Source organism: Gadus macrocephalus, chromosome 18 (assembly GCF_031168955.1).
Source record: "Gadus macrocephalus chromosome 18, ASM3116895v1".
Lineage (NCBI taxonomy): Eukaryota > Metazoa > Chordata > Actinopteri > Gadiformes > Gadidae > Gadus > Gadus macrocephalus.
In genome coordinates, this window is record NC_082399.1 from 10463491 (window position 1) to 10483092 (window position 19602).

Consider the following 19602-nt stretch of genomic DNA (forward strand, 5'->3'; position numbering starts at 1 on the left):
ATACAGCACACACACACACACACACAATCACACACACAGAAAGAAATATTCCCTCAGTTTGGTAGAGCACGGAAAGAGGTGAGGGAGACATGGATATTAAGCTGCTAGGACGAACAAAGACAGGTGGTTGGTAAGAGGCCGTGGGGACGAACCTTTGAAGCCTGCATCTACTGTTTGATCATATAGAAGAAATTGGACCGGCAGTTAGGACTCGTTTTAATAATATCTTCTTATTGGCCCACTGATAAAAGGTCATATTAAGGAAGTACTCTAATTGGTTCAATTTCTAAATGTCAATGGCCCCATTTTCTTCCCCATTAGCAGGATGAAAGAAACTTCAGTATCTGATTAAAAGATTAAATTAATCAAATGAACATGAAAATAAATTTGTTACAGACTGGATAGAATAAAGTAATTAGGCGAGTATTGAATGTCTGGTATTGCACAATTTAATGTTCTTTTAACGCCCTTGATTTTGACTACATTGTGTGAGAATGGTTGCATAACAACACCATGTTATGCAACGATGAAATGATTCCCAATCCTGCGTTCAAATGACCTCCGCTCAACACATACACCACAGTCACCCATTAGCTCAAATGAAAACTAAATTCTGACACTCCCCGTTGCATGAAAAACCAAAGACGCAGTTCATCAGGGACCTCTCCAGGTGAAAGAACGGCGGAATCTGCACACCTCATCTGCACTCAATGTCACACGCTTGCGACGCGATTAAGATAACGGCTTACAAGGACCAATGGCTTGCACTGTGAGCAGCAGTGCGGCCATTTTGAAAGTGGCTCAAATCTGTGCTGTGTGCACTTTGCAGTCCGTCCGTGCCAGCGGAGACCACTGCCCGCACCAACCTGCAGTGCGTTTGACCTTCTCGCCTTTCCGGTTCCTTCCGAGGGGCCTCGTTAGTGAATGGAAACGTTTTAACAAGTTCCCGGGTCACGCCCGCCTTACACAACCCACCTTAACTAAACGAACGAGCACAATCGGAACAACTCTTTCCAGCGGACCGGCTCCTCGCCAGCGAACGGAGGTCAAATACCTTGTGCTGGGGGAGGGGGTTGCGCCTCGATAGCGCGATCGCCAAACATGGGCGGGATTGCCAAACGACGGTAGGGTCGGTGGTTAACGCTGGCGGGCGGACGGTTGTTCAGAGTCGCCCCGGGATGTCAGGCTAGCTAGTCGGCTTTTAATAGCCCCCCGTGAACGAGCGTATGAGGTGTCTTGACTGATTGAGCTCGGAGCCTTGGTGGTGCGATGCTTCTTGTACAACATATTCAGACCCCCCCCCACACACACACACACACACACACACACACACACACACACACACACACACACACACACACACACACACACACACACACACACACACACACACACACACACACAGGGGTGGATGTGGTTGTTAGTGAAAGGTCATAGGGCTGTGAGGGAGGAGGATCTGGGGAGACCATTAGCCCCCCTTGCCTCTCCAGGAGGGTCCAGTCCATGTGATTACCACTTGGAATGCCATCAATCAAACATCTACTTCCTGCCATGGAATAGACTTGTGTAGGTGTAGGGGGGAGGGGAAGTGGACGATGCTGAGGTATTTTCGTTGTCATGGTGAAAAAAACATTGGCTGAAATGTTTTGAGAGCTAACCTACCTGTGACGTTAAGACCAGAGGAAGTGTGACTAAAAGTCTGAGTGTGTTGCGACGATGTTGTTTTTCCGCGAGAAAATTAGAATGTTAATTTACTTTCTCTCATGCCACAGAGAGCATAAAGTTTGTATATTCATTTGAAAAAACACTAAACTGCTTGTTTCCCCCTCTCCCTCCTGTCATTAGCGGAGATGTGCTAAAGCGCGTGTGCCTTGCCAAGCGTCTAAATACCACCCATGTGCATGACGCTAATACACGACTAGCTTAATTAGCCCCACTCAAACCATTAAAGCATGGCAAAACTAAACTTCCTTTGCTCTGATGCTACCAATCACGCACCATGTAAACAACAAAATAGCCCAATTTTGAGATCTCATTTCATTCCCACCTCGAAAATCAAAGCTGTATTATCTGTGTATTATCTGTGAATTATCCATGGCCATCTTTTTTTTTTGTTCTTTTGAAAGCATTTTCGCAACGTCAGCCTCATGCACTGGGAAACACACAACCCTTCATGGCAAAAACAAATAGCACCCTTGTCCCTTGTTGAACTGCAGGCTTGTGAATCATCTGTGAATGAACCATCTAACTGTACGTCCACACCAGGAGCGACCAAAGCGTCAAAGACGCTTTGGTCGCTCACAAAGTTTCGCTGCGAATTTTTCTGTTCGCTTTGGTCGCTCAAGTCGCTCATGACGTACAATTCAATTATGCAGACGCATTTAAAGGAGCCGTATGCGTTTAGTAGGCCCTACAGACCGCCATATCAAATAGTGAACTCTCCCATACACCTTGGCCATATTGCCGAGACGGTTTTGCTTGTTCGATAAAGTGCTTCGACAACAAGTAGGACAGTGATTCCCCCCAATATAAAAAAAAATCCTAAAATGTAGGCTAATTACAACCGAGAACAAAAAACCCTGCGTGCTGTAGTAGTTGAAATATGTTTCACTGATCTGGATCTGCAAATCATGATCTGCACTCATTCGTCGCATTCAAAACAAATAGACATTAGCGCACATGGCTAATTTGCATACGCGCACAGGACTGGTTGGCTCCGCAAGGCAAATAATGGAACATATCTATCTAGGTCTTTCTGTCTATCTATCTATCAACGCGTGTCTAGTTTTAATGTGATGTATTGTGTGTATGTCCAGTCAGACTTGTTCTGTGTGGTCTTGTAGGCTACTGTCCTGTGTGGGCCGAACCACCTAAATGGATTCCCGACGATTTGTGTCGTTTGGTATTAATAAAGACTTGACTAGGCTATCTATCTAGACTATTTAATTAACAATTATTCACCTCAGGCTCCGTGAATAGTGGGGAATAGAGGGATAAAAGACAAGAGATATATCCCTTGTCATTTATCCCTCGTCTTGTCGATTAGTTTGTTTATGTGACGATTTCAAAAACTTTTTTGGTTTTGTTTAAAGCATGCTTCACGCGATTGGTTGGTTAGATTGGTGGCATGTAGAGCAAATTAAAATGAGTCCCGCTTAAATACGAACGTTCTAGATGTAGCCTATAAATACTCCCGCTTATCATCACTTGATATCCAAACCACTATGGCGTTTCGATCTCTGAACTGAAAAAGGGTGGGTTCGTACAACACCGGGTGCCCAGTTACAGCCGCGATTAATACTTCAGCCGACATTTTGTTCAGTGAGTGAATAAAGGTAGGTAGGAACCAAAGTGCCTGCCGATGTTCCCTGGGATCCACGCAAGCGAAGAGCGTCTACATTCCGATTGGCTGTCAGTGTTTGGCCGCTGAAGCGAATAAAAGTCATTTGCATAAAGTTAAAAAGTTTTCAACTTCTTTTTGACGCTCTGGTCGCTCAACTTTGGCCGCTGGTAGCGTTGGTCGCTTTGGTCGCTCTTGCCCATAGAAAGTGAATGACTTCCGGCGATTTGGTCGCTCAATTCGCTTCTGGTGTGGACGGACAGTAACACTTCCGCAATCTTTATTTTTGTTGCCATACACCAGCCTATTGCAGTTCTGCAGCAGAGCGCTCTGCTCACCTTCGCCAGGTACTTGCGGGACTTGCTCTCATTCTGGTGGCGGCAGGCGTGCAGGTAGCAGGTGATGGCCGACACGCCCAGGTGGAGCTGCCGGTCCTTGACGAAGATGTTCTCCAGGTAGTCGCCCCACATCGCCCAGGCCTTCACCAGCACGTCGTGCATCTGCACGGCCGCAGAGAAGGCCTTGTTGGCCTCCTCCGACCTGGGGAACCGAACGAGAGGGGGAAGGATGTTAAAACCGAGACACTCATAAGGGGGGGGGGGGGGGGGTTGGACGCCTGCCGAAGGTTTCTGGGTTCAATCCCCCATGTCTGCAGTCCACCTTTAGGAACCCTTGAGCAAGATGCCAAAGACCCCTACCAGCTCATTAACCGCATGCATCTAAAGAAAAGGTAATCCTTTGGAATTAACTGTCTTTTCTCCAATCGATTATATTACTTTGTACTTTTTTTCATCACTACAAGAACGATAGTATCCACAGACATGGGAAGATATATGTCAACTGAGGGGGATATGAAAGAGAGAGAAAGAAAGGGCCGGGTGGGCAAGTTTATCAAAGGAGTGTTAGAATGATTGAGCGGCTGAGAGACAGATTATGATGACCGCTGAACCATGAATTATGTAACGCACATCAATAAGCAGCATATTTCACATTTCATTCAACTTAATCCTTGATCCGCTCCCATCCGACCCTGACGTTGGAGAGTAAAGCACTAAAACGCTGGAGAAAAGAAATTAAGTCACTAGAGTTTGCGGGGGGGGGGGGGGGGGGGGCGTCACTCGAAACCCGATACAGGTGGAGCCGAACGGAATACGCCGTGCAGATCAACGCTTTTAATACCGGCCGACATTCCCAATGAATCTCTCTCCGTCTCGCGCCAAAGTGACAGAGACGTGTCAAGGTAAAGAAAAATATAATAAGAAGATGAAGAACGCGGCGGCTGTCGGATCAATCTATCCGTGGAAGAAACGCTTCTCCGGCGACCAAAAAAAACGAAATTGCATCGGAAGACTTCCCGAGTGACGGAAGAGATCCCGGGGAAGTTGCGACCACAACATCCCTCCTCTAAAGGAGGTGGATAGTGCAGCGTCTCAGGACCTGCTCCATCATGATAAGCATCAGAATTCACCATGTGGTGAAGGGGCTCTGGGGGAAAGCACCTCCGCAACTCCACGATAGCCTTTGCCCGGTACAGGGAGTCCGGGCTATATATGGGGGCGTGGCCAGACAGCAGGAGGGCGGGAGACAATCCAGGGGAACCCAGGCACGGGGGAGGGTTGAGGGGGGGGGGGGGTAGGGGTAGAGCTGGTGGGTCGGGGAGGAGGGGGCGGGAGATGGCTGCTTCGAAGAAGACAATTTACGCTGACAAGGGAAACATTCTGGATCATCAGCCGTTTTCGGCGCCGGGCTCCGACGCCGCCCTTTTGCCGCCGCTCTCGTTGGCACACTGCTTGAATAATTTCCAGCGCTCTCCGAGGCTTTGATTAATAAATAAGCGGAGCAGGACCTGGAGGGCATTACCCTGCAGTCAAAGAAACAGAGACCAGCCGCCCGTATAGAGGAACGCCGAGCAGATGTGCTGAGCCCCCCCCCACCCCACAAGCACCTCCATTACAGCGCCGCTTTCAACCGCCACGGCACTGCATTAAAGCGTCTCCCCAGCCAATCAGCTATGATGGGCTATTATGACGGGCGTTTTGGCGTGTGATAAAGTAAACGAGGCCCTTGATCACTGTGGGGAGCGGAGCGGCAATCCTTATAGTACGTCTGTCTCCGGCATCAGGTGGCCTGTTCTGGGTTATTTGCGAGTGTGTAAACGCGGCCGGGTAAACCGGTAAACGGGGCGCGCAACGCCGTCACCGCCGCCGGGTTGATCCAGTGCCTATTTAATAAAGCCAGGGCCGATCTCAATCACACACGCACACAGAAGTGTTCGTAGAAGGGCAGGAAACACACAAGCGTGTAGTTGACCGCTCTCCCTGTGCTCCGCGGCGAGCGCTCCCCACAGCGTGGAGGAGAAACTTAATGATTGTGTTAAACCCCCGTCGAGGTGGAGCCAGGTTCTGCTGATCCCAGAAATTCCCTGCAAATTGCCTCCAGTTAATTATTCGGCTGCACATACATTTAATAAGCCGTCCCCAATTTGCCTTTCACCCCTCAGGAGGGCATTGTGCCGAAAACGATGAGGGGGTAAGGGGGGGGTGCACAGGGGGTGTGTGTGTGTGTGTGTGTGTGTGTGTGTGTGTGTGTGTGTGTGTGTGTGTGTGTGTGTGTGTGTGTGTGTGTGTGTGTGTGTGTGTGTATAAGGCGGCTGTCTTTGTCGATGGGATGAACAGAGGGGAGAAAGAGAGCAAGCGAGCGAGCAAAAGAAAGTGAGTGATTACATTTCTGCCATTATGTTAAGCATATATCTTTATTCAGGGTATGTCCTCTAAAGAACGTCTGAATAATTGTGATCAATATAATTGAAGTTTTAAAAATGAACATAGGGAATTTAACTAAATTATACCATAAACTATTATAAGTTTGAAATGTTGAATAATGAAGCTGGATTTGTTTTTCTACCATCGTGATCTCTTTTACCTCTCAGTCACAGGCAAAAGCCATCTGAAAGAAATGTACGTGCTTTTTGATGAAAATGAAGCTTTCAGATTTATAAAAAGATTATTTTTGCTTTTGTTTAAATAATCGAGGGAAAAATGCTCATTAGCGGTGGCCCTATCTGGTGTGCTCCAGACAGCTCCTGACAAACATCATCAAAACAAAAGGCCTTTAGAAGTGAGGCGTGACCGAGACGGACGGGCGAGGGGGCTTACTTGTTGATCTGAGCCAGGAACATGCCCTTTAGGGCGTAGAACTCTGCCGTCATCTCCTTGGTGAAGTACTTCAGGTTGGTCGACTCGATCACCTCAAGACCCTGCCAACACACACACACACACACACACACGGATGCAAACACACACAGACGCAGGCACGCACGGAGAGACACACAGGCACACACAAATAGACACACACATTAAGCCACAGCCATAAAGACACACACACACACACACAAAAAGACACACAGAGAATGCAAAGGCAAAGCCATCAGTGCTAATGTCACAGTAAAACACTTTGGTCATGCTACGCTAGAGAACAGTGAAGTAGATGGCATGATAGTTTATCCAACACAAGGCTAAAATACAGAGCAGTAAAAAAGAAAACGCACAGAGGAAGGAAAACAAGAGTGAAAATACAAAGAGGCTGCAAAGTGTTCATTAGGAAGAAAGTAAAGAGGGTTGGAAGAAGCTAAACTTCCATTAGGCTGAAGCTGTGATGAGTTGTCTCCTAAGTACTGCTGTGACAGACGATGGAGGAAAGGGGGGGGGGGGGGGGGGGGGGAGAGAGAGAGAGAGAGAAAGAGAAGAGAGAGAGAGAGAGAGAGAGAGAGAGAGAGAGAGACCGAAAGAGAGAGACCGAAAGAGAGAGAGACCGAAAGAGAAAACGAGAGAGAGAGAGAGAGACCGAAAGAGAAAACGAGAGAGGGGATAGAGAGTCCACTGGCACTTTAAAGGCTTGCGGTGCGTTGGTCTGACGCTGTTAATCAGGGGCGCTCCACGGGCTTAAGAGCAAATTTCAGAGTTACACCCTCTTCCAAGTCTCTCCCCACTATAACTGTCCCCCTGTAGAACCAGCAACGTTCCTCTCCCTCCTGCCTAACAGGCCTTCAGCTACTGCTACCCACATACAAAATATGTGCTGTGGACCCTCATCCTATAGTAAGTCTGGATGCGGGATCCACACTTAGTGCGCTGCTATTGGGCATGACGTGCAGATCATATGTACAGGACATGAGGAGGGCTTACCTGCATGCACTCGTTCTTGCCCATGACGCCGGCCAGCTGCAGGTAACACTTGACCTGCTGGCGGATCTTCTGGAAGCAGTCGACGATGGGCACGGTGGGGATGGTGTGGATGCGGCTCAGGATGTCCAGCGCCACGTTGACCAGACCCTGCGGGCAGAAACGGTATCCGTGTGGGTATTAAACCAAAACAATAACGGATCGCTTAAAAAATCTAAAGAAGGAAGGATTCAAAGTAACCCAAATTAAATGATTCCGATAGTACAGATTTAAAATGTTTTAGTCCTCGACCAAAAAGGTTCCCGGTTCAATCCTCATGGTTCACTCTACTGTATTGGTCCACTCTACTGTATTGCGATTTCGATTATAGCGTCAAACGATCACAAAATTAACAATCGTTTTTTGCAATTTTTATTTTTTATGTTTTATAGAAAGGGCAGAACAGCTTGATACATATCTGTACATTATTTTAGATTGGAGAAATTTCTTTTTGACCATTTTGTGTATTTTCTTTCAAACTTTTTTTTGGGAGAGACATGCTGAATAAATACATGTTTTCAAACTCAAAAATAATCGTTTGAATAATCGCTTCAATATTGACCAAAATAATCGTGATTATGATTTTTCCTATGATCGAGCAGCCCTACAATAGCCCCTATCTGCTCTTTAACCACATGCAAACAACTTCAATACGATTAATCTTTAATGGAGCAAAATACGCCGGAACTGTTCCTCAAGACGTCTTCAATTATGTTTTCAGTGGGCCCGATCTGAATCCCAAAGACCCCACCACCATCCCCCCCCTCCCGCCCTACCTGTTTGCGTCCGATCTTGCCGTACTGGATGATGGCCGAGGCCGAGGCGTGGACGCCCAGCATGGCGTTGTTGTTGTTGGGGTCGTGCTGCGTGTTCGTCTCGTAGGCCGTCACTATGGCTGCAGATGCGAAATAGAAAAAGAAAAAAAGAAAGTCATTCAATGGTTTCCGCCGATCCGCAGTATTCTACTGCGGTCGCTTGGGAAATGAATGGCGGAGAATTGCGTCTTTTCTCTCAGTGAAACACGGCATCCCCGTAGAGACAGACATAGGTGGAAGATGGAGGTGGTGGGGTTGGACCAGCCTCTTCTTGAGGATTTTCCGTCTGGACACTTCAATTTCGCTTCAACGTCTATAAACCGTAGAAAGGCAGCTGTCGTGTGGAGGAAGCCGCACTTTGTCAGGTTCTAGTCTCTGCTGCTGCAGGAATCCAGCTGTGGTGTTATTTTTCATATGATCATTATCAATATTTGTATTATTATCATCATATCTGGGGTGCGGCAGAACAGGAGTAGGAGCCCAGCCGCAGACTTCCAATTCTGCAGTGGCTGCCTCTGTGAACCGCTTTCAAAGTCACAGCAGGCGAGAGAGCTGAGCCACGGAGAACCCTAGGTGTAAAAGCCGCAGCACCTGTGTGTGCATGTGTGTGTAGGTGTGTGTGTGTAGGTGTGTGTAGGTGTGTGTAGGTGTGTGTAGGTGTGTGTGTGTGTGTGTGTGTGTGTGTGTGTGTGTGTGTGTAGGTGTGTGTGTGTGTGTGTGTGTGTGTGTGTGTGTGTGTGTATGTTTGGGAGGGAGTGTGTGTGTGTGTGGGTGAGTGAGTGCGAATACATATCGTATCCTGTAGTGAATTAAGCAAGGGTTTTTTGGCGAGCTGACATTTGGAAAAGGTACAGAGACCCTTGGGGGGGCACGGTACATAGTGGCCTTTCAGAGAAGACCGCTTCCTAGGACTCCTGGAAATCTAAACATCAATCTGCGCGACGGGGAGAAATAGAGAGGTACGTGTGTGTGGTGTGTATGTTAGTGTGTGTGTGTGGGTGTGTCTGACTTTAAGCAGTCACATATAGGCGCAAATTCATAACTCTATGTGTATGGGTTTGAGGCTGCGTAAATACGCAAGGTAATTCAGTGTGCACCCGGGGAGGGGCTACAGAAAGGTTTCTTTGAAAGAAAGAGAGTGGGGTCGGGGGGGTAAATAAACCAGAGGGAGATAGGGAGAGAGAGACACACATACAGAGAAGGGAAATGAGATATGACAAGGAGAGTGTAACAGACAGAGGAAAATAAAGTGATAATACATTTGCTTTCTGCCCTTAATTCAACAACACATAATATTAATCCTCCTCATCAGGTGGGCCGCTGATACTCCGCCACAGCCGCACTTTAACTACCCACAATGCAACGGGAGCCAGGTGGCGCTGAGCGTACCCTGGTAGTGATGCTGGCGCCACATGAAGATGCTGCTCCAGTGGGAGAGGTCGTCGGACACGATGGGCAGCCGGTTCCTCCAGGTCTTCACCACCGTCTTCATGTCGTGCAGGCTGGTGTTGCGGCCCAGGCTGGCCGGCTGCAGGCCCGCGTTGATCTGCGCCGCCTCCTGGAGCTCGATGATCTGCTGGGCCGCCTGGGTGGAGGTGGGGTGGGGGGTCAGGGGGGGTGGTGGGGGTCACGTTAGGACCCGGGGTAGACACAGACCAGGTCGCTTCCGGGTGATCATTTATTTGTGCATTTTTACGTTTTATTGTAGAGTGAGAAAGAGAGAAGATATGGGAGATAGAGGGGAGGACATGATGCTAAGGACCAGAGGCAGGAATCGAACCCGGGTCGCTGGGGTCAGGACTGAGCCCGTACGGTACGCGCTCTCCCGGTGAGCCACCGGTACGCCCGAACTTGTGCGACTTTTAACGCAAAAGGAAGATAACGGGAAAGGCTGCAAGTGAGACGGTGCGTCGGGCGACGGCGTTGATAAAACACACACACACACACACACACACACACACACACACCCCAAGGAGGGAATGAAAAGCAAAGCCGGAAGACAAAAGAAGCTACAGATCCGAAGCGGGTTAGATACTGCCTGGGTACAGTTGACATGAGGAAACTTGAATCTTATCAAGCCCCTTTGTATTAATCTAGGCAATGGGACAGAGCGCGGCATTGGGGGGGGGGGGGGGGGGGTTGTGTTAGTGAAGTGGGGGGGAGATGGCTTTCTGAGAGAGCCGGAATGGGGGACAGATGAAAAAAGAGGAAGCTATTCCACAAACTCGGTTGAAAAATAATGAAACCGAGAAACAAAAATATAAAGTGAAAGAAGTGCAAAGGTGGACCGTAAGAAAGAAAAAAAAAAAAAAAAACAGATGGTGGTATGAGCCATAAAAGACCCTAAGTGGAGGGGGGGGGGGGGGGGGAGGAAACAAGCGGTGAGGGAGGAAGTGACGGAGAGGCGAGGCATCAAGACACAGAGATGAACAGAGCCTGGGAGGCTAGAGGGAGTCGGCGGGGGGCCGCGGAGGTGGGGTCATTAGGCTCCCTCCTCGCTCCACTGGTGGCTCCTCCGGTCCAGCCCAGAAGCCATTAGGCCACTGTGGCGCGACGTCACCGGACACATCCGCACCCCGGGGGGTGGGGGGTGGGGGCACTGAGAGTGGACGCCAAATGGACGGATCAAAGCGGCTTATCGGCTATTTACCGCCGGAGACGACCCGATAATGACCGGCCGCGGCGCTGCCACAAATCCCCCCCCCCCCCACCACCTCCACCACCTCCACCGCCTCCACCGCCTCCACCGCGCCGCCCTCACCCTTCCCTCCAACCCCTCAGAAAAGATGGCATTATTTCGACCGCTGATTAGTTTGTCGGAGGGAGAGGGAAGACGGAGAGGGAGAGGTAGGAAAATGGGAAAATGATAAGCCGTGCCCCTTCCGTTCCTTTCATGTGGCAAAGGAGGTCTTCATCGATTCGGGCCAAAGCCGTATTATTATTAGTTTTTTTAACGCATAATCAATCGCTCTATTATGGCCGCCCATCCTTCAATATTAATAGTGTGGCTGGTGATCAATGGCTCGGGTGATAATCCGATCGACCCGTCAGTCAGTGGCGGGCACCGGGATTCGATGATGGCTTGATTTAAAGAGGGATTTGTGCGCACTCCCCCCCCCCCAACACCACTGTTATTCTCAGCAGCCAAGCCCAAGCTATTCATTTTCCAGGGCTGAAGGAGTTGTGGGTTTGAGATATAGAGTCTGGGATGGAGATTTACAACACGCTGCTCCACTGGGCAGAAGAATAAATAGCTTGTTTTCCCTTGGCTAGGATAAATAATTGGACCGCACATATGCAAGCAGGCATGCATTAAGACAAGCACACTAAGCACGCACGTGCTCACTGACGCACGCACACACACACTAGAGCTATACTAGCGCTGAGACACTAGATAGAGCATGCACTTAACACACTCTCTCACACCACACACTCTCTCTCTCACACCACACACACACACACACACACACACACCACGCACACACACACACACACGATAACAAAGAATGTCGCCAGCGGATTCCAATAGCCGTTTTTAAAAGATAAACTCCCCTGAATCATAGCTGTGCTGAAGGCTGCCCCACCCCCCACCGTCTAAACTAAATAAATTAGGCAATGCAATATTTTTCACAATTATCTGTTAATATCAGCTGATAGCCTATTCCTAACCTCCATTCAAGCATTCCCATTTATCATGTAAATGTAATTCTGCCGCAGGTATTTAATCAAATGCTATCTGACGGCAGCGCGGTAATTACAGCCATTCTAAACTAACTCCCTCATTCCCGCTCTCTCTCTCTCTCCCCTCTTTCTCTTCAGCTCCTTCACTTCCAGCTAATTCTCTCCCTATATCAGTTTTCCTTTTCAATTATCATCTCATCATTTTCTCTCCCTTTTTTCCATCTAGGTCCTCTTCTCTGTTTTTAATTTCTCTAAGCCTCTTTTTCTCCTTATTACCTATTTTCAAGAAGAGAAAGGTAGACGGAGACAAAGAAACAGAGAGGAGGGAGACAGAGACACAAGAGAGCGAGAGAAAGAGAGCGAGAGAGCTAGAGAGAAACAGAAACACAGAGCAAGAGAAGAGAGAGAGAGATAAAAAGAGAGGGACAGAGACTGAAAGATGGAGTGGGTTATCACGTCCCACTACAGATGAAGTATCTCTGACAGACGGCTCCCGAATTGCTTTATTCCAATAAGGCAAAACTACTCATAGTCTCCTTACATCCCGACTTCTTATATTCTCCAAGCTCCCGCACTACGCAGCCACTGTGTAGAACAAGGAGATGTGTGTGTGTGTGTGTGTCCTCTGAGGGCAGACATGGTGGTTGTTTTTAGTTTTGCCGTCTTTTCTCCTTTATGGTTTATTGTTTGCCAGAGTCTACTGTTTGCAAGAGTTCACAAAAATAGAAGGAGGGGTTTTACCCTACAGAGTAACAACATCAACCCTGATCTAGAATAGACTGTGTGCGTGCGTGCGTGCGCGTGTGCGTGTGTGTGTGTGTGTGTGTGTGTGTGTCTCACTCATATGAGTGCAGGCATGGTGTTTTGGTTCATATTCATGTATTTCTTCAAAACATAATACAGATATATTTATATTTGCGGATGAGCACATTATATTTAAAACAAACCCTCACCAAAATAAGATGTTTTGCCCTACTTAATGTCAACAACAACACATCTAACTTTGGGTTAACATTCAGGCCACACACTGCAGAGGAGAGTGTGTGTTGTGAGTGTGTACGTGTGTCCAATAGAAAGAGTATTCAAGTGTGTGTTCAGGTGTTTGGTGTCAAGTGTGTTCAGGTGTTTGGTGTAAAAATACAAAAATGTGCTTGTTACATGCAAAATTCTCGACAACTAGTTGGAGGTGTGAGAGACGGAGAGACAGAGACAGAGACAGAGAAAGAGAGAGAGAGACAGAGAGAGAGAGGCAGAGAAAGAGACAGAGACAGAGAGAGGAGGGATAGAGACAGAGAGGGAGACAGAGACTTCCGTGCGTGCGGCGTGCGGCGTGCGGCGTGCGGCGTGCATCCGTACCTGCAGCAGGGGTGTGTGCACGTGGGAGACGATGTGCGGCAGCCGCCTCCACTCCCGGATGGCCAGGCTGGAGGCCATCTCCACCAGCCGCTCGATGTAGGTGAGCTGCTGCTCCTCCGGGTGGCAGATGGCCAGGTAGCCGCGGTGCATGTTCACCTTCCACGCCATCTCCTTGGGACAGCTCAGCTCCACCTGATCACACACAGACACACACGTTAATGTTTTTCTCTGGATCTAGGTTTGAATCCCAGTGGCGCCTGAAAATGTTCCTTGTAAAAGGAACATTTTCAAAAGCAGTGACACTGAGAAGACAACAGCAAACACGAACCGGGGACAAAAGAAAACCCCCGTCGGATAGGAAGCCAACGGAAACCGAGGCCGCGACCGGATCCGTACAGTTCAATTAAGCGAAATCGTCCGTCAAGAGAGCGGGGGGAGGATCCCGAAACGCGCCGCACCTTCTCGCACAAAAGGGACGACTCTGGCCAAACACCGCCTCCTCCCTCCATTCATCCTGCAGGACTTTTGTGTTAATGAATAATCAACATGTCTCGTCTGACGAGAAGGGAAAAGGCCATCGCCATTGATTAAAAGCGCCCGAGTGTGTAAGCGAGCCGCGGCGCACAACAGCCCGCGGCGGATTGGGTCCGTGTGTGGGTGAGGCCCGTGTACCTGTGCTCGAGTACGATCGATTAATTCCGTGTCAAATAGAGAAAGTGTAAACAATGATCGGGTGTGAGAAGTCGCATGGTGTGTGTGTGTGTGTGTGTGTGTATGTGTGTGCGAGAGATGTAAATACAGGTGGGTATGGGCGCGTGACGGTGAATGAACCAGCTCAATTAGCAGACAAAAGAGGGCTGGGTGAAGTGATGGCTCGTGTGGTTAACCCATAGCAGCGTGCGTGAGTGTTGAGTATCAGCGTGCGTGAGTGTTGAGTATCAGCGTGCGTGCCGGAGCGAGAGTTTGGTTCAGTGAACAAACATAAAGGAAACAACAGAGGAAGAAAAACGATCGGCATGCCTTAACAGGAGGAAAAAGTGGAATAGGTGAGAATGTCTTTGAGTGAATGTCTGTGCTCATGACGTGCACGAGCTCTCTCTCTCTCTCCCCTCTCTCCCTCCACCCTCTCTCTCCCCAGTGGAGGAAATTACAACAATCGGTCAAGGCGCACTTATCAGGGCAACGTGTGATGAATATCCCCCAGTCAGGGCCGCCCTTATCAAGGGCCGGCGTTAATTGAAAGTGGGGACATTTGGACTTTGCCTGAGAGGCGGGGCCGAGGGAGGGAGGCAGGGCGAGCGAGGGAGGGAGGCAGGGCGAGGGAGGGAGGCAGGGCGAGCGAGGGAGGCAGGGCGGGCGAGCGACTGCATCGCCTCGCCGCTGATGTGGCGGAGGCTGCGGTGGCGACGGAGGGCGGCTGTCTTCTTCTGCACATAAAACAAATCATCTAGCAGCAGATGCCCGAGTAATTATTCACACACACAGCTGCCGTAAATATTAGCAGCTCAGGCCCTGAGCAACGCCGCTGAGGGGGGAGAGAGGGAGAGGAGGGAGCAGAGAGGGAGAGAGGGGCCGAGAAGGGGTGGGGAAAGAGAGCGAGAGAGGGGGGAGGTTGAGAGAGAGGGGGAGGGAGACAGACAGACATAGATTAAGGGTTGGCAGAGAGTGAGAGAGAGGGGAAGGAAATGTAGAGGGTAGAGAGAGATTGAGTTGGTGGGGGGGGGGGGGGGGGGGGGTGAGTGAACAGAGAGAGTGAGCACAACAGAGGAAAGAGGGAGAAGATGGGCCATGAAATACTTCACAAACAAAAAGGGGAAAGAGGAAATTAAGGGATAAACAAAGGGCAAAAGAAGAAAAGGAGACACATTAACCATGAGGGAGGGTGAGGCGGGGGAGGGGCGGGTGAAGGAAAGGGGAGGCGGTGAAAGGGTGTACGTGAGCGGGCGCTGGCCATCCAGACAATTTAATTAGGTGTCACCTTTAGGACGAAGCGGCTCAATGGATTGGTTCCAAGTCTCCTTGAAAGAGCAGCGCAGGAGTATTTGTTATGTGTCAGGTACTATCACACTCTCAAGGCCCGCCTACACTTTGTTTTAGAAAACATGATGCCAATAAATTAGAGGACCAAAGAGCCTGAACACAGACTCCACAGCCTAACGGCCGGCCCCTCGCTCTGGCTGCCCACCTTCGCTGATGGGAAAAGGGGGGCTATATCTAGTTAGGTTGCGTCGCTCTGATTGAAGGTTGGACGTTATATATATATATATATTTATATATTTATTTATATACGCCGCCCAGCACTGAGCGCTGGTAACAAAATAAAAATGGGTATAAGAAATTGAAAGTTACTGGTAAGTGTTTTTCAAGGAGGCTGGTTTATCAGGAGCTGATTTGAGAGAGCCTCCACATAGGGGTGTGTGTGTGTGTGTGTGTGTGCGTGTGCAAGTGAGTGTGCCAGGCATGCACGTGTGCCCGAGTGTGCGGACGTGCCTAATTCCGACAGCGCCGCATCAATCATAGCAACTTGCGTCGGGACGCGTTTCCCGCCGTGCGGCCCCCGGCGTTGTGGCGAGCGCTTCCTCACCTGCACCAGGGCCTCCTTCATGGCGGCCCAGTTGGAGACCCTCCAGGCACACTCCAGCACCAGGTAGGGGTTGGAGTGTCCTTTGGACTGGCCGTACTCCGTCAGTGGCTCCCACTGGTTCAGCTCCTTGGAGCAGCTGGAGGGGACAGGGGGAGAGGGGGACCCCAGGGCCATGAGGCTGGGCAGCTGGGGTCGCGCCCAGAGCACCCAGCACCGTTTCCTTTACCATCTCCGTAGACGCTGTCGTTTTTTAGTTTTATTTGGCTATCTGCTTATTTCATAACTCACATTTCATAACTCACACACACTTGATGATCATTTCCTTTCGTTTGTATTAAAATTCCTCACTGGTCCAGTTAAGGGGCGGCAAAGCGCCAATTACACAATAAAATGTTTTAGTGGAAGTCGTAAAAGAAACCAGCAATAATAATCATCCTAATAAAAGCGGGTCCGCCTCCTGGCCTACCGGATCCAGTGGTCCTCACAGAGCTGGTACTCGGGGAAGATGGCGGGGGACACGCTGTTGCGCTCGTGCTCCTTGCGGGCCTTGTCCGTCGCCTTCTCGTAGCTCTCTTGTGCCTGGGGAACACAGTAGGTTTAGGGGGGGGGGGGGGGGGCGTCTCTCCAGAAGCAGCACCATTGAGGTCATAGACTGCTCTGATCTTATCAACATACATGTTTCACAAACGCTACTACACGGAAGGGGTTTGCGGGATCGTTAGTAAGCAATGTCACTGACTACAAACAGACCGCCCAATGAGAGCACAATATACTGTAGCAAAGAGAACCATTTAACAAGGTAACGCTTTAGAACGCGTCCTCATGCTTTCAGACACTGTTTGAGTAACCCCAGACGCTGCGCTAAGATCAAACAAACAGCACAAAAATAGAGACGAAGGAGACGTGTCCTCACTTGTTCGAAGAAGCCATGTTGCTCGTAGGCGATGGCGGTGGCCGTCTCGGGGAACTTGCACCTCTTCTGCCACAGGCCCGCCCACATGTCCTCCTCCTGCAGCAGGGAGTAGAGCTCCGCCAGGGAGTCCAGGATCTCCTGGTGGGCAGAAGGAGACAGGAGGATAATCAGAGGTCCCAATAATCACCAACACTTGGCCGCACGCTCTTATTTTGAATGTGGAATGTGCATCTAGATCATGGGCTGTCACTAAGATCATGCACTCATTTTATTTCCAAATCTTTCCAAATCCCTTGGTAGTCGCTCCGACCGCTCCCCGTTTGCCTTGTAAACGGCCGTGCAGTAAAGTGTTGCCTCACTTACTAAATGCGATCAAATCGCTACGCTCACTTTTCTGAGCGCCAGAGCCCTAAACTCCGGCGCCAAGATGGAAACCAAGGCGAGAGACATCGAATTCCAACGACCGGTAAAACCACACTGTGCGGCCATCAAATGATACCGCCCAACTCTTGTGTTTGCGTCTTGCCTGGCGGCAGTTAATCAATAACAAACACTCTTCGACCCAATCCAAAACCTTCTACACGACAGATGGGCCGATCGAGGCACTCAAACGCCTCGAGACAACCTCGGAATGCAACCGCCGTGACCTGGCCTCTCGATTACAAACTCATTGGTACACTCCTGCCCTAATCGGTGGGGTGTACCCCACCTGTACCACACCTGGTGCGGGTCTACCTGCCCTTACCTGCTGGGGCGGGCTGATGCTCTCCTGCTCGTAGAACTCGGTGCTCTGCTTGGGCTTTCCGTGCAGGCTGAGGCCCTTCTCGAAGGCCTGCTGCTCCAGCATGATGGTGGAGCGCAGCCACAGGTTGTGGGTCTTGCCCAGGTACTTGAGCACGCACGGCCGGATGGGGATGGGCGGCACGCACTGGGACATGGCCTCCACGAAGCAGTTGAGGGCGGAGGGCTGGCAGTCGCGCTGCGCCTGGTGGCTGCCGCTGCACAGGAAGGGGCTCATCTCGCCCGACAGCGTCTGGACGGAGGACAGGGGAGCGGAAGAGAAATTGTCAACTTTTGTTTTTGATCGACTTTTGTGAGTCTATTGACAGGGCATTGGAGAGAGAGAGAGAATGCCTACGAAGCACAGGGACTTCATGAACTCACTATGACTAGTGGGTTCAAGCGGTCCAACTTTATACAAAGAGTGCTTCTCTTGCAAACCTGTGCTTCAAAGGGAAGCGACGACGAGAACAAGAACTATCGATATTCCGTGCAGCGTTTTTTAAACTTCAAAACACACAGACGAACCGTTGGTGGAGTGATTGGTTCCCCGGCAGTTTGACAGGCGATGGTGGAAATTAATGCCCCCCCCCCCATCCTTGGAAATGGAGTTGAAAGGTCGCGCGTGTCATCCCGTGCAAAATGAAAGGTAAATTAGCATTCGATTCCGGGGCCGTAATTGAAGGATGTGCTGACGGCTAAGCTCATCAAGCTAGATAAACCACTCCATTTACCCAATCAATTAAAGTAATATGAGGCGGGAAGGCTCAGCGTGCGGAATAACACCGCCGTGCTCAGCCGCCAGCACGCTCTGCACTTTCACGCCGCGCGGGGTTGAAAACAACATGGTTTGGCGTTTTTCTATTTCCAGGGCCCATTTCGGAGGTGTAGTTGGTGTAGCTCAATCACTTCAAATCAAAGGCTTTCAACGACTCTCTAATACTCAGGCATCTGGTTCATTAAACTCATTACAGGTCGGTCTCTCTCTCTCGGTCTCTCTCTCTCTCGGTCTCTCTCTCTCTCTCTCTCTCTCTCTCTCTCTCTCTCTCTCTCTCTCTCTCTTCTCTCTCTCTCTCTCTCTCTCTTCCATATTTAGCATAAACGAATCTGTCCTCATTAGGCGGAATAGCGCCTTCCTTTGCCAGCAGTGGGATCGCCAAGGTCACGGTTAACTGTCGTCTCCGTGCTCCACATCACCAAGAAGACACGTTGGAGCTATTTGTGTGTGCGTGTGTGGTTGGGTGTGTTGTGTCAATCACTACTTACCACGGAGGTAAGTAACTAGCCGCTGTATGATTGTCCCGCGAAGGTAGTGTAGGTGGATCGAGTGTGTGTGTGTGTGTGTGTGTGTACAAGTGAATCTATCCCCGTGCCCAATTGTCTCCGTGTGTGTACGTGTGTGTGTGTGGGCGGGCATGTGTTTACCGGCGCTCGCCTCGGATTGTGTCTCACTTTGTCTGCGAGTCCATCTGTGGAGCTGATTCTATCACCTCTTTTTGAGGCAAGTGTGCTTCTGCCAGCTGCCAGATCCTCAGAAGTTCCCCCCCACACACACACACACACACACACACACACACACCCCCGGACCAGACAGGTCATCCCGGAGACAGCCGTCCGTGTCGGGGAGCGTGGCGGTGGCCCTGGTTGACTGATCAGAGACACGGGGCAGTGATGGGTCTCGCGGGCCACTGCCTGCTGACCCGTCTGTCCGGGGTGACCTTCTGTCACGCGCTCGTAGGCGACCCGGCCGCGCCGAGACATACGGATATATGCTCCTGGCTGGCGGCTCAGTCACTGCCAATCGCTATAATTTTTCCTCGACACAGAGGGACACTTCCTGTCGTTAAGGAGCAGGCCGGAGGAGGTCTCGCTCCAGGATGCCCAGCCGTGGGCTGAACCTCGTAACCGGTACG

The 19602-nt window shown here is 50.1% G+C and overlaps 1 protein-coding gene across 1 annotated transcript in view; it reads right to left on the minus strand.

Moving 5' to 3' along the window:
* trrap (transformation/transcription domain-associated protein) overlaps positions 1-19602 on the minus strand; it is a 93740-nt gene that overhangs the window by 16001 nt on the left and 58137 nt on the right. The window contains exons 54-63 of the mRNA XM_060037264.1: positions 17655-17942; positions 16910-17047; positions 16463-16575; positions 15997-16132; positions 13413-13604; positions 9765-9960; positions 8337-8455; positions 7525-7671; positions 6496-6596; positions 3469-3880 (exon numbers count right to left, since the gene is read on the minus strand). Of these exons, the coding sequence (XP_059893247.1) occupies positions 3469-3880; positions 6496-6596; positions 7525-7671; positions 8337-8455; positions 9765-9960; positions 13413-13604; positions 15997-16132; positions 16463-16575; positions 16910-17047; positions 17655-17942 (1842 nt within the window). The remainder of the gene's footprint in view (positions 1-3468; positions 3881-6495; positions 6597-7524; positions 7672-8336; positions 8456-9764; positions 9961-13412; positions 13605-15996; positions 16133-16462; positions 16576-16909; positions 17048-17654; positions 17943-19602) is intronic.